This window comes from Apteryx mantelli, chromosome 5, assembly GCF_036417845.1.
Source record: "Apteryx mantelli isolate bAptMan1 chromosome 5, bAptMan1.hap1, whole genome shotgun sequence".
NCBI lineage: Eukaryota > Metazoa > Chordata > Aves > Apterygiformes > Apterygidae > Apteryx > Apteryx mantelli.
In genome coordinates, this window is record NC_089982.1 from 79,776,879 (window position 1) to 79,803,840 (window position 26,962).

Genomic DNA, 26,962 nt, shown 5'->3' on the forward strand with positions numbered 1-26,962 from the left:
GAAGGCAAAAAAAGAATCTGCGAATATTTTAATCAGAGTATGTACAAGCCATAAAACTTGTTCTAGTTTATATAAATTTCAAGTAGTTACCAGCTTGTTAAATGCATTCAGTTATATACCACATCTTTGCTAAAATTCATGTCCATGATCAAATAAGTTAGAAATTGATAACAAAAATAACCCCAGTAAAAATGCTTAGCACAATTATTTTAGTTTAAATATGAAGGTCTGTGATAAAGGCTTTGTACAGCTGCACTCTTGTTAATCCTCTTCTTTGCCCGTCATTTTATTACAATTTAATTCAGTGCATAGTTAAACTGGTTGGCAAACTTCTCATGCTTTCTCTGGTCCACTCGATTCATTGCTTTCACCACTCGTTTCATGGCACCTCTGAAAGAAAAAACAAAAAACGAATACAAAAAAAGTTATGTTGATGCTACACAGAGAATGTTTATGAATGTTATGGGGAAAAAAGAACTATGATTAATCACTATCAGGCTTCTGAACACCACACTGATGAGGCTGAACAAATTTGTCTTGTTAACCCAATTAGCTGCAGCAATACAAATAGTTTAATTCAGCAATGATTTTATTAACAGGAGTAAACAAATTAAAGTCTTTCAGTTTAATGGCTGTGCATTCCACCCTTCTAGCATTATTTCTGATAGTCACACATCTGAAGTTTGATTTTCAAAAGCATTTAACTGCTCTAGGAAGAAAAAAATAACTAGATGCACTTAATAGGATCTAAAACCCAGCCTCAGACAGCCTTGTGAAATCCAACGTGTAGAACGTAGAATGTTTTTTGTAAGGGAAGGGCTTGCTGTTCAATTAATGTACATGTAAGTCACTTAATGACTTTCTTTTCAAAGGTTCCTACAAAATGCTTCATCAGTAATGAGCAGAATAAGATCCTCTCTCACTCACACCACCAACATCCCTATTCCCTGAGCAGCGACTATCTAATATGCAAGTAGCAAACACTAGTTTAGGAAGACAGCAGAAATTATCATGTATCTGTATGCAGAGAGGTAAGTTAATGTTGCAGAATAGTTAAGTGCTCAGAATTTAGCATACTCAGGACAACGTGTCCAATATCTTATGCTTACATGAAGTGGAATGGGACCTCTACTACCTGGTGATGGGCAGGCCTTCATGCCCTACGCAGTGCCTGCTGTGCTTGAAGGCTCTGGACAGTTCCCCAGACCAAAAAAGGAAATCAAGGAATGAATTTTGGGGCTCTTAAGCTTTCTGGTGCCCCTAAATCTGAACTGAGTGTGCCCCCAAGTTGCTGCTCTTTTTCTGCTGCTCTTTTTCTGCTGCCATGGTTTCTTCCTGGTAGAAGGTGCCCAGAGATTTCCCTTCTTTGGGAACCGGCTGCTGTGCTTTTGAACTGGGTGAAGAGATGCACATTTTTCTTCTCTCCACAAAGCTTTGAGTGGAGATCCTTGCAGTTGAGATTTGAGGGTGGGGGAAATGGAAGAACCTGATGCCTAAATAGCAAGAACAGGAGCAGAAGCAGGAGGTTCTTACAAAAGCTGTAGGGAGGGTGGGTCTAAACATCCTTTGAGTAAGAAGGCAGAAGGGACTCACAGCGTATTAAGATGCCACCCCTACCTCTGTTTATGAAGAATTAAGTTATCTCCTAATACTCCTCTGTAAAGGCCTGGATACTCTGCCTAACTGGGAGGTAAACCACCTAAGGGCATGGTTTGAGGGACTACATCCAGTTTAAGAAAACAGTGCTGACTGATGTGTCTGCTTTCATTTCTACATCAGAAGCCCAGTCCACACGTTCTATCCCAAGACAAAGTGAATGGTTTCAAGTCTACTGCAAATCTGTTAGACTCCACATTGTCACAGCCTGCCTTTCTCTATCGGCTGTGAGGCTGCTGCAGGTTGGGCTGTAAAATGACAATAGGACATCTACCGGGTAGTGTGCACTAGCATTTTTTCAGGATCAGGCCCTACACACTATTCTAGCTAAGCTCCTGTGGCCATATCTATGAGATGCTTACCGACCTCTGTATAGCTAACTGCTTTCTGTAACTGTTTCATTTTAAGAGCCATTTTGAAACATCTGAAAATAGACGATGCTTCTTAATAAAGCTTCTAAATGGTAGGATTCAAGATTTTCTCAGCAGCAACTGTAACCAAATCCAATACTCTGAAAAAACACCTTGGAAGCGGTATTCTTTTAACAAAATTCTGCCAATAAAGTTATGAGGAATAAGGAAAATGTGGTCATGGTTTTGCACTTCAAATATTGCCTAATTGGTAGGAGAAAAGTGAGCCTTTAGCACTGCAGAGTGGCCTTGACACTTTCATGTCATGTAGGTTTTACATTAGCACCATTGGATTGTGCAATACTGTAAATGAAATGAGATCCCACTTTGATGATTTGTGTGCAATTTCACTTAACTTTATTGGCAGACTAGAGCCTGGGTTTATCACCTATACATTTCAAGTAATTTGGGGTTGTTAAAAGGAGCCAAGGTTATCATCTTGTTTAGTGCTGCAAAGCATGGAACCTATTAAAACATGACAGGTTTGATTCCCCACGCCTGGCACTAACACACACTCAAAATCATTAGTACAAAGCATATTAAACCAAAAACAGGTTTTTAAATTTATTTTGTAAAAGCTGATATGAAATTCTGACTATTGGGACTGTGTGTCTTACAGACCTCTATGATCAGGTAACATGAGAATTTCACAGAAAATGTGCTGTTTTGTAACCAAAAGGAACATGCATTTGGTTTTGTTCTTATAACCATTACATTAGAGAAGGGAAAAGAGAGTTTAAACAAATACTGTGCCTTGGATGCTGTTCAAGTCATTCCGTATGTTTAGGGCATAACGCAGCATTAATGATTTTATAATAATAACTTTACTTTTTGATTTGATAACTTTGCACTGTTTTTGTCTTGTTTTGACCATTTTATTTTTAACACGTGAAACTTTAAATATTTGCAGCTGCTTCCCATTTGAAACGAGCCAGAGCATGTTCGGGCAAATTTATGCTGCAGCCGTATCTAACATAGACTGGATATCAGAAAGAGCATAACAGAGTAGACATATGGAGCTACTATATATTGTAAAACCCATTCAGCTTAGTGAGTTTGTAGGCTCCCACTTGTATCTGAACTAGCTTGCTTGTTCACTTATGGTTATCTCATATATTTCTGCTTAAGTCATGGACACATCTTTGCAATGTCCAAATGCCAGTGGCAGTGTCAGGATGTCATGGGAGTGTTCTCTAGAAGCAAAATCTGTTTCAGAAAGAAAAAGATTTCATTTAACCTGTAGCATCCTAAAATTAAGTAAACAGAACTGTAAACAGGTTTCTACTAGCCTGTCTTTACTGCAGTTATAAATCAAGTTATCTGCATAACTAATGGTCCCTGAATAACAGTGGCCTGAAGCATTTTAGCCCTGCAGGTTCACCTCCTTTACTGCTCTATCAGCCAGAGTGTTAACCTCAGGGGACAGTCGACAGTGGCAACCTCAGACTCTATGCCCAGATTTGCCAACTTTAGCACCATATTCACAAGCCCAGCTTGAGAGATGCAGCCAGACTGCAAATCACTTTGAACGGTGCCATGCCTGCAGTAACAATCCTGCACTGCTTAACTAAGTTTCTGTAATATTCTTGCTTCAGTGGAACCACTTTACTAACAAACTATCTAGAGTTTTAGAACTCAATTTACCTTGAGCTAGAGAGTTGGGGAGGGGGTGTCAAATTGTGAGAATATTCAATCTACTCATTGAGCTGTCATCATAGAAGAGCAAGCTTCCTTACAGACAAGTAGCTATAGGTTACATTTTTAAAAAGTAAAGGTAACAGTGCATAAATTATCTTGTGTGCATTAGTACCTAAATTTACTTCAATAAGCATAAGTTATGATATTTTAGAATCTTAAACATTTTTGATCTTTGTTTTTTTTGCAGTCCAAACAGTTTCTTCCATAGCTAGCAGTAGGCCAGGAGCTACTGTTTGCACATGTGCCAGGAGGAAAGGGAGAAGTATAGAAACAGCACCATCCTGGAAACAACACTGTGTCCACATGTCATTGCGTAGGGAACGCTCAGCTCCTAACTCGTACATTGAGAAGAGAAGAGGCCTGCAGCAGCTTCCACTTCTTCATATTAACAAAGGACAGTGAAGTGAACAAGACCATAATGTAAAGGTCCAAATATAGGGATATTTTTTATCCAGTTCAATTCATTCTCAGTAAAGGAGGAAAAAATGCAATGGCAGAATGTCCCTGAATAATATAGAAAGGAATCACTGTGTGTACATACTGGAATGGGAGGCACTCTATCAGGCTCAGCTACAAACTTAGCTTACCCAAGGGCAAGAAAAAATACACGGGAGTGAAGAAGCCCAGGCAGCAGTCAAAAGTTTTGGAAGGTCTCTGAAAACACACTAGAGTCTTGAGAGCAACTGCCGAGACACTGCTACATGCCAAAAGCCAAGTGTTTTTGACAGATCCTTTTATTAATGACAGTTCTGCTCAGGACAGTCCATCTATGCCTTTCAAAAGGAAAAACTATTCACTTTCACTCCATCAACACTAGTGAAGTGTGTGTCTGCTGCTGTAAGTTGTGTCACTTTGAACACTTAATCTTCTTTTCAGATCCAGTACCATTTGCACCCATACAGTAGCAATCTGATTAATAAATGATAATCCAGAAAAGCCACTACAGAAATTAGAGGATTAAAAGAATTAAAAAAAAAAAGAATAAAAAAAATAGCTTGTACATGGGAATTTTATAAGTTAGCTGCAAATGATTCTCTAAGAAATAACCCTGTTCATCACTATCTGCCAGTCCTTACCCTCCAGACAGATGGAAGGCATTCCTGCTCTGCATTTGGCTAAGAGAGCTAATATTTGCATGTTCAAGTAGAAACAGAAACTACCATTCAAAGGGAAACAGCAAGTTAGCAGGCTTTAGATAAGGCAAGCATCTTACTTATTGAAGACTTTCTTCTCAAGCCGGGAACGAGAAGTATTAGCCTGCTGCTTCAGGTCTGTCAGATTTGGATATTTTTTCTTCTTCCCTTTCTTTTTCCCTCCTTTTCCATTATTTTTAGAGGACCCAAGATCCACTCCTGTAGCTGCTTCAACTTCTCTCATGAATTCTGGATCTCGCCACTCTGTTTAAAAGAAAAAACACGCACTTTGAAACTCCAAACCCAAGTACAATTTGCAAGCTCCTAAGGTACAGGTTCTTGTCACCACTAGGCGAGAGCAGAATCACTGCGCTGTAGAAGTTACATACACAAAGGAAGGGGAGGATAAGACAGCAAGCCAAAACCACCGATCTTGATGAAAAAGCCCTGCCACTCTGGGATTAGTACCTATTATCAACTGCTATAGATAAAACTGTTCTGCAAGAAGACTTTAATCAACTTTTACAGCAACACAGTAGCAAAATTCCAAGGAGACTATTCCATGTAGGAGAGGTGACAAACATAGTGATCATTATTTATAAATTGAACAAAATGCCAACAATGTAGCTGAGGAGCTTATCTGCAGAAATAAATTTTGAATAAGCAAACTTAAAAATACGGAATATGTCAACTTTAGTGCAGAGTGGAGACTACTGAATGTTGCAACATTTCTGTACCAAAGAATCATATTTGCTTCAAAATATGCAACTGGTATCTGACATCAAAAGAGCATTCTTGAATAAGACGACATGACCCTGTTTCCATGTGCTTAATTTTGCATCCAAAAAAGATACTTCTTTTGAAGTATCCCACACTTCATTAGTTTAATTATCTAAATCAAGTTTCTTCTCTTGAAAATAGCACACGAGAGAATTTATCTTGTCGAAAACTTGTTTGACAGTTTTATCAAAGCCTTTAAGCTTCAGAATGCAAATAACACTGTAACTAGATTCTCATCACAGATGCCACAATAGGAAAAGGCATAAGCAATTTAGGCTAAACTCTTTGAGAAAGCAGTTGTCTTTCATTTTTGGTATAGTCTTACATATCAAAACAGACAGAATAAAAGTTAATAGTAAGAAGTAAAAATGTGGCTAGAGTATAGATAACTTTAAGTAGAAAAACTGAGCTGTGTAAACTTAGGAAAATGAGACCATTTTAAAAAACATTTTGAGAGTATGGGTTGGGAAGAGTAACAAATGCCACTTCAAAGAGTAACATAGTTCTAACTCAGCATAAATACGAGAAACATGGATTTTAATAACCAGTAATTGCCAATCATTTGTCATATAGGTTCATGTATGTCATTCAGCCTTTCTTATTTGCAGAAATTGTAAAATCAAACTGCTACTAAGCTTATTTATCACCTATGTAGATATGAAAAAAATATACAGTGCTAAATGACAATACAATTTCACTTATATACCGAGTTGGTCATTGAGTGTGACAAATATTGGTAACAACATTTCAAGAAGGTCAGTCCCGCTTAACAGTATTTAAAAGGATGTTGTTTAGGAGTACTAGAGCAATTCTCCAAGGAAAGGTTAAATCCAACCTACTAATATTATATATGAAAGCAAGGACGGGATAAAAATCCAACACAAACAAAAGGATGAGGAAAATGAAGCTGTATAGGAACTCAGCAGGAGAAATATAGAGGGAGAAAATAGAACACATATACTTGATAGATCATAAGACTTCACAGAGTTTATTTTTTTGAAGTGAAGGAATACAGAACAGCACAATTCAGATACAGGAACGATTAATCCAAGATTAAGGAAAACTGTCTAAACAGTTTATCTCCCAGTAATAAGAAGGCGTCACAGTTTAGGAACCCAGTGAATGGAGCAATTGTTTAAACACAACGAAAAAATGCCGGCATCCAGTAGAGATGAAATGAGCATTTGAGTAAAATGAAGGAGCAATTTAAAAGCCTTTGAGAAAAATCAATAGGATGCCAGGGAAGAGCAGCCTTTTTGAGCGCTGATGGGCCCCTAAAGCTCTTCATACATTGTTACTGAGTTTAGCAGCAGGGAAAAGAAAATTACACAGTTTGCAAGGGTAGGCGGGAATCAATACTGTAGTTACTAAAGAGACGCTATTTCACATCTGACTGGCCAGCGGCCTGCCTTCACCAGCCTGTCCTGATACCTGTTTGTTAACAAGTCACTAAGGGCTGAAAAACCAGATACTCTTCAGGGTTGACACAAAAAATAGGCACTTAATTTGCTCCTGTGTGTGAACTATTGGAAAAGGATGAACACTGCAGATTAGCAGGTCAGCGTAATCCCTCATGATTCATTGTTTCAGGACCAAAGAGCCCAAAGCACCATTTTGTGGACATCTAGATAGAATCTAAAATTTTACACTAAGTTTAAAAAAAAAAAAAAAAAAAGCTTCGTAACAACAGTGATGGTGTTGCCAAAACACAGCCATTATCACATGAACTGTATTACTTTAACATAATTGTTTTCCCATTCTGCCACATAAGGATGAAAATAACCCCCCTCCAAGAGGAAAAAAACCCTAGGAAGTATTTTTGTGCAATTTAACCATGCAACTGATCCCCAAGTTTTAACGTTTGACATTTTTCAAACTGCGGTCTTTAATAAATGATGTCGTGGATCATAAGACCAAAGGGCTTATTGTACAGAACGGGTCTCCACTTGCACACTCGCAGCAGCGCTGGTCAGACTTGCTAACAGTACTTCAAGTCCTTTGCAAAAACAAACAAGCAAGCTGAAAGCAAACAAACAAATCCCACCCCCAACACAAACCCCAAACAACAACTGAAAAACGACCTTTTTTAATATTTCCATTAACATTTTAAAACAAATGTAAAAATATGGAGGCCCTGGGGGGAAAAAAAAAAAGTGTCAGAAACAAAAAGCAATGGAGATAGATTGATATCTGGTATACATATGGCTTTAGAAAACCTTCAAGTTTTTGTCCAATAAATTAACTGCCACAGATTCTTCATCATCTCCCCCGACAGACAGGACGGACCTTTGCAAGACATCGCAGCGCAACAACAGCACTCAGTAACCAACGCAGCAACGTCAGCACTGGTTTGGGACTAACACACGCATCCTGTGGGCCAGAGGTGAGAAGCCTCTAACAACACCGCGCTGACACTGTAATAAAAATAAGTATTATGGCTAGCCTAGAGCAACAGCAATTTCACAGAATAAAAGAAGAAAAAAAAAAGAAAAAAAGAAAATCAATACTTCTCAGTGCAAGTGATTTTCTTTTTATATCAAGAGTAGTCGTTTCTAGTTGGAAGCTAGTCCCTCAAGAAACACCTACTAGTTTAAGCTGCTGGTTTTAGTTTGTCATAACTAAGTTGGCAACTCTCCTTTTTAGCGCAACATCCACACTCCTGGTCTGGCTTCGGGGGACCAGTGCGACCTTTCCAACGCCGCTGGATGGATGCCCGCTTAGAGACTTCACTCCATCTGGACAAGGATGGAGACTGCTTGCCAGCACAGCACCTCTTGACATATGCAGGCAGTGGAAGGTGCTCAGTAACGGCTGCCTTCACGTGGTGCTGGTAATGGGCCTAGCAGAGCTGCTCAAAGCTGGCCAAATCCGTATTATGGGAAGCCGGTCAGATCATTTATATGTTTAAATGCACCTTTATTCTTTTGGATAACTGACCAGCCTCCGTTGTTTATGCTCTGAGGAGGTTTCATGGGAAAGCTCAGGAGCCTCATTAATAATACACCTAACTTGGAGACTGATGAAACACTGAGTCAACTAGAACTGTAAGAGAGAAAAATGCCTCTCTCCTCCTTAAAGGAAGCACACTAAAAGGTATCAAAATGATAAAGCCTAATTGGGGTAAAGCTTTAATTAGAATACAGAATACTCAACTAGAACAAATAGTTTAAAACAGAGAAAACTAAGACCTGCTGGGAGAAGGCAGATTAATAAAAGCTTTGAAAACAAATCTGCCCCCTCCGATTACACACTATGTCTTTGCTGACTAGATCCTTCTCTTCAATCCTTCTTTGCAGTCCATCAGCCTCCAGGAGCTTCCTGGTCGCAGTCCCCCTCGGGCTCTGAAAATCTACCTTCTGTCCATCACTAACGAGGTTTCGTTGTACTACTGCAAAAAAGTCCGTTACTCCTCTTGGAAGTCTTCCTGCCTGCGTATTCTCTGCTCCCTTGCTTTCTCACTGCCTTATCTAGCAGGCCAGAGCTTCATTCCACCTAAAAATGTTCAAATAATCTTGGGGAAGGACAAGCCTTCACTCCAGAGTATTCCACCTGAGCGCAGCAGCCAGGACAGGGCCTTCGGTTTTGTTGCCAACCCCCCTGTTTAAAAACAAAATAGAGAGAGTACCGCACCGTAAACTGAACAACCAAATAACACAGGTGCTTCTGCTCCCTTCTCTGAGCCCAAACGTCATGCCTATCAGGACTTCCAGACTAGCCAAAACACCAGTGTAACAAATTAAAGCCCAAGGTGAGGGCTTCCCTAGTTCAGGGTATTTTCTAGCAATTCTGCACAGAAGCACAGCAAAAAAAAAGTCCCAAGAGTTCTCCTTCTAAAACATAACAGGAAATACGAATGAGTGGATACTGGAAAAACAAGTTCCCGCAATGTGACAACAGAAACACACTGCCAATGTTCATGGTAACACAGTGGTCCTAATATTATTGTTATGTGACATAAATCACAACTGCTAGGGACCAGCAAGGTTAGATGACTTTTTTCAGAAGCATAGGAACAGTTGCTATCAAGCATTTCCCAGGAAATGGGCATAATTGTTTTTAATATACATGCTCCTCATGATAAAGGATGTAATTCATCTGTTTGGAAAGTGTTAGGCACATTATGAGAACTACTGGAAATAAAGAACAAATGCAACTGTTAACCTTGCAATTGTTTATCTTACTCTTTGTATACATGCATCCATATATATATCACATAAGCAAGAATCACTGCAAATGAACTGCAAGTTAAAATCGACAGGAATTAAAAGGAAAGAATGGGGCTAGCAATGAAACAGAAACACAATCCAGTTCTGAGGATCTTAATTTGCGTCTTTAATTGCAAAAAACAAAATCTGCTCTCTTCCTCCGTATAGCCAGCCTCATTTGTTGTCCAACTGTGTACTGAGATGAGGGAAAGATCCTACAGGGCAAATTTTATATGATCCAGACAACAACATAAATGCACAAATAAAAGGGAGTAAGTTTACTAGGGTGTAAGAGCAGCGATGTTTCTACTTTGCAAGTACATGATTTCACAACTTTCATAGTTTTTGGAAATAATTTCCCAGGTTGTTCAAAATCGTCATGTTGAACCACGCTGCCTAAGTTATTGACACGATTGGGTCTCAAGATCTTAGGCACAGAGGATAAATAGGGCAAAGACAACAGTAATTCTCTCTGTGAGCTAGTTATTAAATTAAGAAAACAAGGGCATTGTGCCAGTAGCTTTTACCAGCACTTCCTGAGCTGTAGGACAAAGTTAGGGATTAAAAATCCTAAAACATAACCCATAGTCTCAAAGGTTTGCATGTGGTCTAGTGATTGCTGACTGCATGGCTAACTCCTCCCATTGCTATCCGCAGTATCCTTCAGTTCCTGCCCTTCTCATGTAGGGTACTCGTCCCTGCTCAGTAAAAAGGTCTGGGAAATGTGTAGACAGGTTATTAACAGCAACCAGCAGAGCTGAGACTGAAACTTCAGGTATCTTCTTGTCTCCCAAGCTCATTTTCTTCGCAGAACTTCACAGACCTTTTTGCTACTCCTGTTCTGCCTGCCTGTTTCAGTTTGAGAGGGGATTCTCTGGGCATTTTAGGTGTGTAGGAGTTCTGTGGGTTCAAATATTCATTTAAACACAAAGAAGAGCCAGCAATGCTAGCAGCAGACCTCTATCAAGCTCTGAGCACTTTTAAGTGGCACAAATTTAAATTGACCACATAATTTTCTGTTCCTAGCCCAGAAGTTTACTGGGAAAAAAAAAAAAGATTTAAGAAAAAAAGAAGCAAGGAAAGTTATTTCAAGGTTGATTCATTTCTCTGAAGTGCCAACCATAGTTGCTGAAGCTTTTAAGAAAAGAAAAAACAACACAGCCCTTGCAAACCCTTAAACCCAAAACTCAGAGCACACATAGGAAAAGTTCAGGCCAGGTGATGGAAATCTGCCCAGAGGGGCAGACAGACATTCCTGCCCCTCCATGGATGGCAGTTAGACAGGAACCCCCCGAGCTACCTGCGGAGCTGTCTGTTGTACACAGAGAAGTTCCCAGGAAGGATGCTCCTCCCCTCCCACCCCAGTTTCTCTTTCTCCTTTTAGGTAAGCTATGTGCCCCAATGTACAAATCATATTTAGATCTGCCTTTGGCTGTATGTATAATCCTCTGAGTAGCTGTGTAGAGCCACGAAGGCATCTCCCCAATTACAAACAGAATCCTTTATACAGGTTGGAGTTAGCATGGGGCTCTCAAGATCAGCTGTTTTAAAATTAAATTTTTATCTTAAAAAAGGTGTTTTCCAGACCCTCACAGCAGCAGTTATGCTCATGCAACATTTTCTTCACATTCATAAGGGCCAAAACAATTTTGGCTTAATAAAAGCTGCGGTTTTCAGGATACATCTACAGTGTTTGCACTTTAATGGAATCCAGGCCAAAGTGGCATTTGGAAAAAGAAATACTAGCAACGTAAATCATAACTGTTACTACAAGCCATATCTAACACAATAGCCACGAATTTTACAAGTTCTTTTAGGTACTAATCTTCAGCCCATGTAATCACAACTCAATGAGCAATGGTCACAAAAGCCTCCTTTTCCCCCTTGTTTTCCTCCATTAAATCAGTTTCAGCTAGTTGGAAACATTCTAAGCGGTTCTGCAAAAAAAAGACAATTCATCAAAACAACCTTTTCCACTTGATCATTTCAGTTTCTACAAAACTGCAGAGAAAGGGTCAGCAGATCCAGATTATTTTTGTTGAAACTATGAAAAAGAAAAATCTGTCCCATAGGGCTGAACAGCTTGAACACATTCCCTGGGGATGCAAGAGATGAAGGTTCAAGTCCCCAGAATGACCTGAACCTCCCAAAACTCCAGGTGAAGAGTTGACTATCAAGTAACTTCCTTTTTGATCTCTCTCCCTCTCTCTCCCCCACAACTTTCTGTTCTCTCCCCATTTCTCCCCACCTATTAAACCTGCCTTGCTGGTTTTCATGGAAAAAAAACCCTAACAACAAACAAAAAAAAAACCCATTTGAAACATTCTGGTTTTGTCACACTGTGAAATGGTAAATAAACATATAAAAAAAAAGTAAATCCTAACAGCAAGAAAGAAAAATGGTCCCCAAGAAGATCCCAAACTCAGCACTACCTGCTTGCCCACCAAAACTGTGATTACAGCTTGTACAGGCACTTCTGAGCTAGCTCACTGGACTGCCAACGAGATCTGCGCAGTTCAAAGCCTGCTGAAAGAAACCTGATACTGATACCTAAACTAGTTTGTTTAAAACTAGCGTAGTTATTGCTGCACGAGCCACATCACACCTTCACACAGTGGGGCAAGCAGTGTGTTAGCACTGTCCCATGTGCTGGGCTTCAGTTAACTGTAGTCTGTTCAACAGCCGATTAGTTTAAGACTAAAAGAGAGATGTGATTTTGGACTTGAACAAAAAAACAACCAAACAAAATCACTTTTGGTAATATCTGGAAAGCAGCCTCAGCTTATAAAATTTTATGTACTGCCACCTTGACCAAAAAGTACTTGCACTTGTAAAGTCTTCGGGAAAGGCTATCTTTATACACAATTAGGTGCAAGATAGCAGTATCCGTTGTGTTTTAGTACTGAACAGTTTTCTTCCAAACTCTTGCCTGTGACACTAAATTATGCCCATAAAGCAATTGCTTTCAGTGAAGGAGTAGATTAAAAAACAATGTTAGTATCTTATGCTTATATTCAAGGCTTATCTCCCACCTCAATCTACTATTTTGACCTTTTTTTTTTTTTTTTTTTTTTTAAAAGATGTAATGTAGACACAAACCTGGCTGGGCTGCTTGCTTCTCAAACTGCATCTTTTCTTCTCTGGCTCTGTCCTCTGAGTTAAGAGGAATCCCAGATTCATCCCGAGGAATTATCTTTCCATGGAAAGGGCACTTCAGAAAGAAAGGAAAAACTCTCAAAATTTCTGAATGAAAACTTTTTCATGTAATTCAGCATAACTCATAGCCAGACACTGGAATGAAATGATAAAACTTACACCTGATCCCCAGTCCCCATTAGAAGGCGTTAGGATCCCTTAAACATCACACATTGAATATATTCAGAATGTCAAAGAGATAAGCTCTTTATGATAGCAATTCCCATTTTCAAGAGGCCAGGTAGCATATCCTGTCACCTCTGGAACTAATGCTACATTGCACTTTGTTATTTAAGCTGTTTCCCTATCATGTAACAGTTCCATTTAAAGTATTTTTAGCACATTCCAATCCTTCAATCTTAGATAATATAGGAAGAACTGGAATATTAGAACAAAGTATTTAAGCAAAGCATTTCTGCTCAAAAGTGCTCATAATTTGAAGTTGCGTAGGATTTGTTTTTCATAAAACCTAATCTGTAAATAAAATCTGTCTCTTTGCCACCAAAACACCCATGTTTCTAAAAATGGTTAATATCAAATATGCCTTTAAATGAGGAAAACTATTCAGCAGCCAACTCATTGTCTCTGCTTCATTGTCAAGGAATCAAACATCACAGTAATAAATATAATATAAATATCTATGATCAATGCCAAATATGAGAGACCTTTAAACATCTACAATTTCCTTAGAGAAAGGATGCTTCCCATTAGCAACAGAACAGCAGCAAATTTCTCCAGATACAATTTTCATTCACTCCTTTTAGCTATATTTGGAATTGGAATAAACATTTGTAAAAATGTTTTTAGTGAGATCTTCTCCATATAGCACATATCTTGGAAGTAATATTATTTGGTGCCCACCTTAATCCGATCTTGTCTTTCACACAGACCTCCATTAGGCATTGGTGCTCGACATTTATGTTTCACTGGTTCAAACTTCCCTGCAAATGTTATATATCTCGTTTTTAACATTTCAGTTACTTCTTTATTTTCGACCTCCTCCTCCACTTCACTGGGTGCCCAAAATCGATGCTGAGAAGAAACTCTGGGAAAACAATGAAAAAAATTATTTGTCTACAGGCAAAGTTGTGCCTTTCCAGTCCAGTCTTGTTGAACTACTTGGATCAGACATAAGCCCAGTATGTAAGAGAGCAGGTTAAGATCACAGAATCACAGAATCACAGAATCACAGAATCACAGAATCACTGAGGTTGGAAGGGACCTCTGGAGATCATCTAGTCCAACCCCCCTGCTCCACCAGGGTCACCTAGAGCACATTGCACAGGATTGCATCCAGGCGCATTTTGAATATCTCCAGAGAAGGAGACTCCACCACCTCTCGGGGCAACCTGTTCCAGTGCTCTGTCACCCTCACAGTGAAAAAGTTTTTCCTCATGTTAAGATGGAAGCGTCTGTGTTTCAGTTTGTGCCCATTGCCTCGCGTCCTGTCGCTCGGCACCACTGAAAAGAGTCTGGCCCCATCCTCTCGACACCCTCCCTTCAGATACTTATACACATTGATAAGATCTCCTCTCAGCCTTCTCTTCTCCAAGCTAAACAGGCCAAGCTCTCTCAGCCTTTCCTCATAAGAGAGATGCTCCAGTCCCCTAATCATCTTTGTGGCCCTTCGCTGCACTTGCTCCAGTAGTGCCACATCCCTCTTGTACTGGGGAGCCCAGAACTGGACGCAGTACTCCAGATGTGGCCTCACCAGGGCTGAGTAGAGGGGGAGAATCACTTCCCTCGACCTGCTGGCAACACTCTTTCTGATGCAGCCCAGGATACCATTGGCCTTCTTGGCCACAAGGGCACATTGCTGCCTCATGCTTAACTTGGTGTCCACCAGCACTCCCAGGTCCTTCTCAGCAGAGCTGCTTTCCAGCAGGTCAACCCCCAACCTGTACTGCTGCATGGGGTTATTCCTCCCCAGGTGCAGGACCCTGCACTTCCCTTTGTTGAATTTCATGAGGTTCCTCTCTGCCCACCTCTCCAGCCTGTCCAAGTCTCTCTGAATGGCAGCACAGCCCTCTGGCGTATCGGCCACTCCTCCCAGTTTTGTATCATCAGCAAAAAGATGTCAGTATCATCCTTTGGTAAACTTGCACATAAAAGAAGGGGAAATTTTATCAGTGAATTATATTTAAAAAAAAAAAGGAATATTTTTTGTTATGACTACTATATCATGAAAACTTTTTTGAGAATATTACTAAAGCCTAACATCCTGAATTTCCAGATATCCTGTCCACCTCAATTTCTTGTTTAACCTGCTCACCTATTACCAGTCTTAGCTCTAGTTTGTGATCTGGCATTTGGAGTCATTTATCCCATATCCAATTACAGTAAATAACTTTCTTTGTAATTCTGTAGTTGATACTCTTCTTAACAAAATACTTCTACTATGGAACGCAGAGGACAGACCAGGGAGGGAACAGTTAAGTATCTACTAACTTGTCTGATCTTATCCATGGCAGCTGTACTCTTGCAGCAGCAAAGAGGAAGCTGAACCCAGAATTTATTGCAACATTCTGAGACCAAAGAGCACAGGAAAAAAACAGTTGAACCTTAAGCAGATTCTTTCTTGTAGGTTCAGTAGACTGTTCTTCTATAAACCATTAACAGCTCTGAGAAACTTATAGGGTGTTCCTCTGGGAAATTAAGTGCAATCCACTGAAAATCTACTTTAAAACTAGTGATCTCACCTATATTTACAGGCATATATATGCAAATATAGTCTCTGTTAATATGGTGTAAAGAAGATTAGTACCATGTCAGAGGATGTGGGGAGTGGGAGAGAAAACAAGGATCCTTGAGTGAAAAACTTTTGAATAGTACAGTATTTTAGCTTCATAAATGTTAATAACCTTGTAGACACAAGGAGGGGAAAGCATTCTAAAAAAGATACCATACGAGATTGCTGTGTGCACAGTAGTCTCTCAGAATCTTTGCATAAAATTCTAGTGCCCAGCAGCAGTCTGAACTCCCCTCCGCCTCTAAATTACCAAATTGCAGTTACAGGAGAACGATGAAGCATTTAACGGTTGTGGGGGCCAACATTTCTATTAGGAAAAAGTTCTATTCAATATTTTGACTCCCTTCCCAAAAATCTACATCCAACAAATCTCAAGGGAATCAAAACTATGTTTTACTCTATATAGTGTTGATCAGTATTTGGGAATTAGACATAAAACGGACTGCCTTCTACACAGATATTCATAAGTATTATTGTTTACTACAACCATATAAATAAAAAGAACAAAGCAGTGTCGAATCCCAAAGTTTTCTGATTTCCTGTTGCTCTAATTTAAGCAATGCTTTAAAGGGGCAGAAAAACACAAGAGATCTTTGAAAAAAGATGCATGAGACAAGTAAAACCTTTTTGCAAGAGGGATCAGCAGAAAAGCAGATGATCAGCTAGAAGATCAACACCCCACTCAGAGAAAGTGTTTTTGATCTAGACAGAGGCTTTAATGGAAATTTTATACATACCTATACATTAGGAGGAATAACAGACAAATAATGGTTAAGTGAAATCTAAAAGAAAGTCCAGCTACTGGACAAGTGTTGCACCCTTTTGACAAATTTATATAAACTTTGTTACTAAGATGATGGGAAGCTTATCAAAAGCTTAGGTAAATACAAATTCTAAAACCAATACAACATACACAAGAGATCCTGGAGCAAGCTCTAGATGAGCTAAATATCAGAAACACTCCGGCCACAGTAATAAAGAGCTGGGTGCCACCTAGTTTACCTGATCCTAAGAGTAAACTAATTTAACTCAAAGAGGAGGGTAAATCAGCTGGATGGCCCATATTACCCCAAAAGGTGGTTTAAGCTGGCATAGTGGTCTCTATACCATACAACACTCTGCAGTATACACATACCCCCTAAAAATACAACTAAGCTATATAAACTCATTTTAAGAGTTCTTAAACCAGCTTAATGAGTTGAGCGAATGCAAAATGGGGAAAAATGATTTCGGCCAAGCTCTTTATAAAGCCAACAGTTGCTCTCACCTTTTAGAGAAGGTGCCAGTTCATCATTTACCAGCTAATCAAAACCTTTTTAGGAAATGGTCTTCCTGATAGCTACAGTCTCACTATTAATATTTCAAAACCTTAATTTCTCCTAAATGCTGTACTGAAATGTACTGTAGTTAAAAAAAAAAAAAAAGAGAAAGGTTTTTTCACTTTAGATTTTAGAAGCTCAAATTCCATACACATTCTATACGTGGTGTCTGTTTTTGTTCTAAGCATCCTATAGAGACCGCATGCATGCATACAGAAAAAGTTAACGGGGTTGGCCAATGACTACCTTAATTTTTCCATAAATATATTTTATACCTGGGGCCAATGGTATTGTGTGCGCAGAGTTACTTAAATTATCTTTGGTTAGATTGGCATATCTGTAGTTATAGACTATATGGTTCAGAAGGGTGCCCTCTATTTTATTAGAAAGCATAAAAATAAAACAGTACAGCACAAGACAGGCAGTGAAATATGATTTTGATTTCACTTATGACTTGAATAACTCATTTGCAATGTAAAATAAAGCCTTACTACCTTTTTGGCATTATCACAGACAAATGCTTCTTAAAGCCTTGCTGACAGTCTTAACCATTTTATAGGCCTTGAAGAGCTTACACCTCACCAGACAGAACCCAAAGCTTGGAGTGACTGTGTTAAAACACTCTGCTGTATCAAATTCCACTGGCCTTCAATAATTTAAAACATATTCAGCATTTTATAAAATCAAGTACAGGGACAGAGCCTTCCTCTTGTTCCTTTCTGCAAAAGCTGTCACTGAGAATTAAGTCAAGCTGGACTGAATTGTGACAAAAGCAGTCTAACTGACGCCATTTAGTGCTTCCCCCTGCAAAAGGCATTGGAAACCAGCAAGCGAGGACGGCAAGTGTGGCAAGACAGTCATCTAGCTACTGTTCTGAAAAGTGGTAGATGAAGAAAAGTATTACATGAAATATTAAAATACTACATGAACATCCGGCAGAACAGAAGAACCTGTGTCTGGGAAACCAATACTCCTCAGTGTGCAAATGTGGAAAAGTTGATGATGATATTTCGCTTGGGCTTCATGCTGCAGCACCATTTATGGTTTGTTTATATAGCATTATTACTCCAGTCCACTTTGCAATTATATAAGTTTGATTTGCAACCCACCCAGTCAATGATTTTTGTCTTTCTTCAAGCCAAGTACGATGCATACTGATCCTAAATTTCTAGAGGCTTTAAACAAAATTTATATATAGGAGAACTTTGACTCCATATAAAAATATTAGAAGGGGCTAAGAAAAGGCTTTAAAAACTAACTGCTAGAAACAAGTTTTTGATGTACAGCTATAATCAGTTCTCCCCAGCGCTGCTAAAGCTTTCCCAAAGCTAGCACTGCTTCATGTCCAAGAAACCACAGAACCTTCCTGGACAAGAGTGAAAAGTGAACTCAGAGCTGAGAGATCCAAATTCAAATTCTGGCACTGCCACATATTTCCTGGGCGACTGAGCAAGCTTATCAGTTTCTTCAGTTAGCGCTCTGTAAAGCCAGGAAAAGTACCTTCCCCCACCCCACTCCCCCCAGTCCTCCTACCTTGTCTATTATTTATTTAGACTGTAAAACTCTAGCAGAGGGACTGTCTATTATGTACTTGCATAGCACTTTGCAGAATGAGGTACTGATTTAAACTGAAGTGCTGCCATGCTGCAAATACTACACAAACATGAAAAGAGCAGAAAAATGCTTTGAACCATCAAAGGGTATTTCATTAGTATCACATCTTCTTAAAACAAATATCATTTTAAGTTAGAATTTCTGACTGTGTTTACGGGTCCCATAACACAAAGGAAAGAAGAAAAGTAATTATCAAAAGCAATAAGATTTACCCTTCTGCATGACCTCTGAGTACAAGTAAATCTATTTATTTATTTAATTTGTCTTAAAAGAGAAAGAGCATTTACTTGAGAATCTTCCCAGCACTTGGCTCATCCTGTCCCCAGTAGTGAAGATCTAATCCAAAAGGCATGATGGGAGCTTTAGCTCTTTCTTCTTCCAGTTTTCTTATCTTACTGTCAGGCTCTTCCAAAGCTGCTTGCTCAGGAGTTGCAGACTTGCTGGAGAAAGTTTACAAAAAGTCAATAGAAAACAACAATTATCACAACTTTTTCCTCTGTTTCCATTAACTTCTCATGCAAACACTAACATTAGCTTAGATCTACAACCACCTTTTGCAGGGTTTTCTCCCTTTTTTTTTTTTTTTTTTTAAAGGATGCAGACTATTACACTTCACATTAAGTACAGTACAGTGCATGATGAATCTTAACTGTACATTCAGCTACAGCTAGCTAAAACATATCACGGGTGTGGAGGCCTAGAAGTCTGTATGCGAAGCAGTACGGATGGATCACATGCTGCTGTACTGTGATAGGAGCTACAGCGTTGGTCTTGCAGACTGAATTTAGAATAGTCTTGCTTCTGTGAATTCATGGCCACGTTTGCACGGTGGTTGCAGAGTGCAGTGTTTTTGTTGGCAGAGTGCCAGCTCGCATCTTTGGGACATTTTGCTAAGATAAAGATGGAACTGGAAGTGCGGTGTGGTACTACACTACTTATGGATAAAAATGCTTAAGAAAAGAAGCAAGCTGTACAAGCAAACTGCACAACTTTCATGTATATGCGCAGAAAAGGGATTAGATATAAACAGCAAACAAATGAAACAAAGTAAAATAAACAAATAGGATAAGCAGCATAAGCAATGACTGCAATTTGCTTTCCTTTCTTTGACCAAAGAATGCTGGAGTCCAAAGCTATAGTATTCACTGTGCAATATCACTTTAGAATTCACTAGCCCTTAAAAAGCAGAGTACTACTATGGCAACCTCAGGTATTCTGTAATACAATGTTGAATGGTCTCAGTCATCCCTTCTGAAACATTAGCTTTTTTCAGATTAAAAACCAAAATGCAAACCTAAATACTCCAGAGATCTAATGGAGTAAAGCTCTTACTTGCTGAGATTACATTCCAGTTTGCTAGGTTTGGGCTTTTTTTTTCCTGGACAATGTAGAAGTGTCTTTTTGAAACAACATACCATTAATTAATTACTCCACTCTCGTGGCCACAGGCTCACAGGTAAATCTTAGACAAGGCTGGAATTTCAGCAAGCTTTGAATAGGACTGACAATAAATAGTTCTTTGAAATCAATGCTTCCAAACCAGCATAAATCACTAGGAAATCTGAGACTGTTGAAACTAATTTCCAGTTTAGCATAAGGATTATGATCTGTTTAGCTGTAAATCAAAAAATCTCCCAATAAATGGGGATGGATTTTTTGGTTAGGAGAGGGGAAATTGTTTTATATTTTCATAGATACCACTTACACCAAATACAACTTAAACCAAGTTATTAACAAAAGATTTCTGAGGAGCCTAGTGCAATCATTAACAAAAGCTCCAATTTTAAGCAGCAAATGTACATCTGAGTAAAAGAACTGTAACTTTAAAGCGAAAGCAACACAGCCTTAACCTTTAGCTTACCCATTTGAGGATGCACTTTTCTGAGTGCTTTTGTCATTAACAAATACAAGTAATAGAGAGCAGACTCTAAAAGAATTAAAATGAAGATAACCTTGTGTATGGAGGTGATAACTTCGGTAGCTTGTCTCTAATAAGTTTCAGTGTTGCAGCTGCACAGGTTGGGTCAAGTTCATCTTCGTTGCCTTTTGGCCGGGCCCAGGAACTCAGCGGAGCCAGTCCTATCGATGTCTCCCTTGCTGGTGCACTTGGAGGCGACGGCGGCTCTAGCCCTGCAAAAAAGTTAGATGTTTATGAGGGGTCTCTTTCCTTCCCTGAACACTCTGCAGCAGGGCCAGACAGCTCAGAATGCAGATTTTGCATCGAGGAGCTATCTTACTGCTTTCAGTCCACATTAGACACCACTTTACTCATACAGGCTAGGAGACAGCAGTGGTATTTCCATCTGTGAAATTTTTCTTTTTTTGGTACAGAAATGTACTGAGTAACTGAGTATACCAAAACAATATTTTTATTCCTGTGTTGTGGCATGATGACAAAGAACGATATTACTTCACCTTGGAAAAGAGGAGTTTTAACAATACCTGTTTGTTTAAATTGCAATATTGCTTTTTGTACACAAGTTTCTAGGATCACATGAGCTTGCTCATATGTCATTTCTATTTTCAAGGTTACATCAAGATAAAACAGAAGAAAGGAACTATTAACACTACGCAAGTTCACTATGTAACATCCAGAGCCCAAAAAGAAATCCCAGAGCAGTAGAAAGCAAAAGGAAAGTCAGATATCCATATCGTGCTGTGTGCCAAGATTAATTCTCAGTGGTGTCTTAGCAAAAAGTACTGCAAAAACTCTTCCAGCATGGCAAAGAGTGGGAGGGTGATTCACTGCAGAGCATGGGAACCCTCAGCACGCGGCACGGCTGGCAGGGAAACAGCACACCAGGTGAAAAAACAAAGTCTGTTTGAGACGCTTCCCTGTCCTTTGATGATTCTCAGCTACCACGCTGAGCCTTCAGACCTGAGACTGTAACACAACTATCTTTCAGAGGGGCTGTATATACAGTCTCTTCTTCCTTAGCAATTTGTTAAAGGGCAGCACCACTCACAACAGTGAGTTTCGAATCCAAAATACATTCTCACTACAGAACTTTCTTCTTTCACAGATACTGGGACACACTATTTGTCAAGATAAGATATGGAAGTGCTGACAGAAGCACGGAGTGCAGCCACAGAGCACTCGGAAGAGACGCTAACTACCCGAGTTACACCTGAGTTACCAGCCCACCGCGAGGCAGGACCAGGCATAGATTTTCAGCACCAGCAGCTCTGCAGTGGGGCAACATAATTACTTTCTACAGCTAGATTAAACAGTCAGCGTAGACTGTAATGATGCAATTAGACAGGCTGGGCAGTTGGACAGCACATGCCTCTACCAGTGAGCTGGAGAAGCAACTCTATTAGCTGGCAGTAGTAACAAGAACTTTTCAACCAATGACATCTAAAATGGAGAGACATGATCCCTCACACTAACATAATAGACTACATCTTCTCCTTTAGAACAGAAAACAAAAGACTTTTTATGAGAAGCAACTGAAATGCAAGGCCGCACTCCCCCAAAAAACAAAAATCAACAAAAAAAATAATCATGATTTCACAGGACTAAAACTTTCAGCAAATTATCTCAGGCTTCATTTAGAAAACAATCCGAATTTACCTGACGTATTTAGCGATCATCTAATTGGGGCTTTTAGTCTCTTGCCACTTCTAGCCAGCACTATTCTTGCTTAGTTATCTTGTTTTACTGGTCATTAAATATATCACAAGACATCAACTAGAAAAGTTAATATGATATCTACACTCTCAGCACTGAGTGGGCAACTGCAGGACCAGTAGTGTCAGGTAACTTTGGTGCATAAAGTATTTTCATTTCAGAGAAAAGCATATTTAACACGTACAAAATTAGGGCAACTTGCCTTTACCAGAGTCTGCATAAGCATACATTTATGAAATATGTCAGAAAATATATAAAGTCTACTGTACACTTATTTTCCCTTAGATATCTACAATAACAAAGTACCACAACACTAAATAACTATCAGTAACTAAGAATTCCATAACTTAAGATTAAATTGTACACATTTAAAATATGGAAACCTCATAAGGGCATGCAGAAATGTAAACGTGTAGAAATCAAAGTTAGGTGCCCCTCCGGAGAATGCTGTGCTGCAACCAGGACCTGTGAGACAAGATTATTCAGTAAGTCTCAGGCGTGATGACTGAGCACAGCATAAGCTGTCCAGCGCTTCCTGGGAACTGAACTTAGCATGGACTGCGATGCCAAGAAAGATCACCCCTTTTTGGCTTTTCTCTCCTTAGATGGGAGGTGAGAACCTGCCTAGCAGCTGTAGACACAGGTAGGCCAGCTTCTGCTGGCTGTTGGTGATGCCACCACCAAGCGTACCTGACACTTGTACCTCTTGCTCAGTCATGCCCACATCACGTTTCCTAATGAAAGCAACAAACACAGCATGCTCACCTCATCTAACTTTCCTTCCCAAAGTTAACAAGGCTTAAAAAGAAAAAAAAAAGTTAAAAATATATTCATTCAAAAGAATAATCTGTACATTGGAAAGTCATCTGTCTTTCATGCCAGATGGATCATGGATGGTCAAAGGACCATCAATAAGGGAAATAATAATTAAGCATAATGGGATGGAACTAAGCAGAGTAGCAAAAGATATGATCTCATGAGATTTATTAGGCTGTGGATTTGCCATTCAAGAGAGAATGGTGACTCCACAAAAGTGGGGGTTTTTTGTTTGTTTGTAAAACAGCACTTAATATTCCACTGATGGGAGCACCCTTTAATTAATAGATCTGGAAAGGGGACAGAACAAGATTCCATCTTGGCTTCCATTGTAGCCAATTCAAGCAAAGGAAAGGAAAAAGCTTTTCCTGGCAGGTGCTTTGCATCAAAGTGAAACAGAACTAACCCAAAAGATTCAGTTTTAAACACACTTTAACTACAACCATCAGGATTCGCAGTAAACTTCCTTTTACGATAGAAATAGTTACGAACAGACCGACCCTTTGGCATGTACAAGGTTAGTTGAGAAAAACATGATAGGCTGTATCTGTAACTTAAAATTGCTTCCCCTCCCCAAAGGACAAGAATACCTTTCTGAAAACCATTGCTTAAAGCAACAGTTTTGAGAGCACTTGTATGTGTGCGAGTCACAAATTGTCTCCAAGTGCGTGTCTCTCACCACACCTCTTTCCTCTTCAGGGAAGATGTGTGTATGTGTTAAAAGTTCTCAGAAAATCCTTGTTTTATTCCAATTTTTTCCTATAATTTTTATGGAAAGCGTAATCACTCATTCACCCTACTGATGCAGGGGGAGAAGAGACAAGAAATCAGCAACCCACAGAAAAGGCAAGAGAGATAAATGGACAATGTGACGTTTAGACAGATAAAAATCACATCCAAAAGATCAATATAGGAATTCTTAAGGGCTACAAGAACAAAATATTTTTCCATTGATTTCTTATTTTAAACCATTAACAGAAAAATGGCTAAAGGTAAATACATAACTACGTCATTAAAACCACCACTGCTGTGGACTTTTTTTAATATTTGTTTATAAAATTAGTTTTTGCTGACAAGATAAAGAGTTACTAAGCAGACAACAGTAGTATTTGAATTGTATCTAACAGCACGGTGGGGTTTTTTGTTTAAGACATACATGGCATTGAATGAAGTTTTAAAAGTAAAATTTCTCTTAAGAATTGTGGTGCTCTGTGTATTTTCTGTAATACAAGCACAGTACCTGGGTTAAAATTGTTCCAATAGCAGCTTTTAGAAAGAATCATAAAAATGTTCAAATACCCTTTTTTGTTTAAACTGACCAAATGGCATCTATTTGCCTGAAGCAATAAAGTAGACCGTGTTCACAAGATAAATCGATAGAAGGAAAGAGAGAGGCTGGGGTTTCAGCTGAAGTTAGGCTGCTGAATGCTGACATTATTGATTTTAGCTAGTTCAGCTGGCCTTGTAATTAAAATGTAAATTTGAGAAAGAGATTATGTCCTGACAGAAATGGTGGGATTAGGGGGAGATAAAAGCCCCTCAGTGAAAATTCAGAGAAAGAGCAAGCACAGGTTTCCTCAGCTGTGTGGATTTAGACAAAACCTAGCTACTTCAAATTCACTTAAGTTTAATTGAAAAAATGGAGATAGAATATAAACAAGTATTATGGACTTCAACTTTCCCAAAAGAATATAATAATTTGTTTCCCATTTGCTCAATCTTATTCAAGCCAAATATACATGATTTAGTACAGATACACTGCAAGAAAGCCAGGAAAATCTAGCAGTTCAGGTAAAATATTCACTCACTTACTCTCTACTGTGATCAAAAAGGAAAAAAAAAAACAAAACTGAATATATTTTACTCAGCAACTACAATAGACTTCACCGCTAAGGGAAAAGAACTTTGCAAAGTTTACTCTATACAGACTTGTGGATCAGAGAGTTTAAGTCAATGTCTGTGGCGAAGCTCCCAAACAGCTTCCGCGTTTCAGGATCAGTCCTGCAGTACCTACCCATGCATAAATGGATATGAACAAAAATGAACATAGACGTAGGAACAACATTAACATAGGTGATCAGGTGGTAGGAAGACTTCACTATCTCTGAGGGATGAAGCTTTGAATGAATTATACAAGTCACCCCTGACATATCTGATCTTTAATCACAAATTAAAGGAATACTTAGGTTTTTTTTGTTTTTGTTTTTTAACTGGGATCAAATTTCATCTCTACCTATAAAATCATCGGGCTCTTCTCTTGTTAGTACCACTTCATCTTAAAGAACTCTAAAGTGGGGGAAAAAGCAATTATAAAAATAGCTGCTATAAACAAAATCTAAAAAGTATCTTCAGTTCATACAGAGATAAGAAAGAAAAAAACATTTAGCACTTATTGTGGTAGAAAACTTCCCCTTTAATTTTTAAATTGTACGATAGACACAGTTCCCTTTCTTGCCCTCAGATGCCACAAAACAAACTGCTCTCTACACCTACTGGGGGAGGATGCTAAGACGTCAGAGGTGGTTCATGCAGACATGAATATTATGACAGCACAGGTAAGCCAAGGGCACACGAAAAACAATCTGTCACATGGTCAACTGCACATATTACCGTTACCGTGTACATTACAGTACTTTTACAAAGTTGTCGAGGAGTCTTTTGTAATCGGTCTTTTATAATCAGAAGCTCCCTTTAAATGCAGATATGTTCATTTACATTTATCTAAAATTTTAGAATTCTGCTTTGGAAATTAAAAAGAAAAAAGGTAACAGCTGTTAGTTAACTACACAAGTTCAATAGCATTACATAAAGTATTTGGTTTGTCTTAAGGGAATTACAGAATATGGTAATTTGTTCTAATATTAATTGTCATTAATTAACCCTATTTACTATTGTTTTACAATTATAGTTGAGAGAGGCCAAATAAGCAGAGTTTAAGTCAAAACCCTTCTACGCTTTTTGTCCTGATCTTTTAAACTTCTTGCTAATCATTCTGTGCTCCCTGGCTATTATGTAATTCCTTTGAAGTACCTGATATCACAAACACCTCAGACATATTACCATCCTCCTGTTCAGGGATTATTAATTTCTAAGAATTTCAGTGGCAATTAAATACATCCCATGTCCTGTCAGATTTTCACAGAACTTTATCTGCATAAAAGGACCTTGCTTGAGAGTGAGGAAGGGTTTGCGTGATCTGCTGATTAGGATGCATCAGAAGAAACATCTACAATCAATACTACTACATGCATGTAGAAGTATTTTATTGGAGGTGCCAATCAAGTTTTTTGGTAAATGTGCAAAGTTATCTTCATTCCAAACACTGTATTATAATAAATTTTACTCAATTATTGTCCTAACTGTAGCTATATAGAATACGCATTTGCCTATATACAGATATATTCAAAACATGCTAATATAATGAGGCAATCTTACATGTACGTTTATAATTAGACACTTCTAATGTTGCATATGCTAAGAGAAATTGAGATCATGCAATACAAATATATTTGATTACAGCAGATCAGGGCTAAGGTCCTAACTTGAATGATGAATATCTGTTTTCTATATATTTATGGTAAATCAATGTATGCTATTTCAATCACAACTTGCATAATAATCCTAACATACTAACAACCCTAACTGGAATGCTAAATCAGTTATCTCTTTATTTATGGCAATTCAATCATATAACAACTGTCTGCTTTTTTTTTTTTTTAAGGATTTATAGCAATATTAATAGAAATCTTATTCTAA

General features: G+C 38.7%; 1 protein-coding gene across 2 annotated transcripts in view; it reads right to left on the reverse strand.

The window, feature by feature from the left end:
* UVSSA (UV stimulated scaffold protein A) overlaps positions 1–26,962 on the reverse strand; it is a 57,507-nt gene continuing 30,545 nt past the window's right edge. For both annotated transcript variants that reach the window (XM_067298343.1, XM_067298342.1), the window contains 6 exons: positions 20,712–20,889; positions 19,047–19,199; positions 13,939–14,122; positions 12,982–13,093; positions 4,978–5,161; positions 1–390 (listed from right to left, as the gene is read on the reverse strand). In XM_067298343.1, coding sequence (XP_067154444.1) covers positions 297–390; positions 4,978–5,161; positions 12,982–13,093; positions 13,939–14,122; positions 19,047–19,199; positions 20,712–20,889 — 905 coding nt within the window. In that variant the 3' untranslated portion in view covers positions 1–296. The remainder of the gene's footprint in view (positions 391–4,977; positions 5,162–12,981; positions 13,094–13,938; positions 14,123–19,046; positions 19,200–20,711; positions 20,890–26,962) is intronic.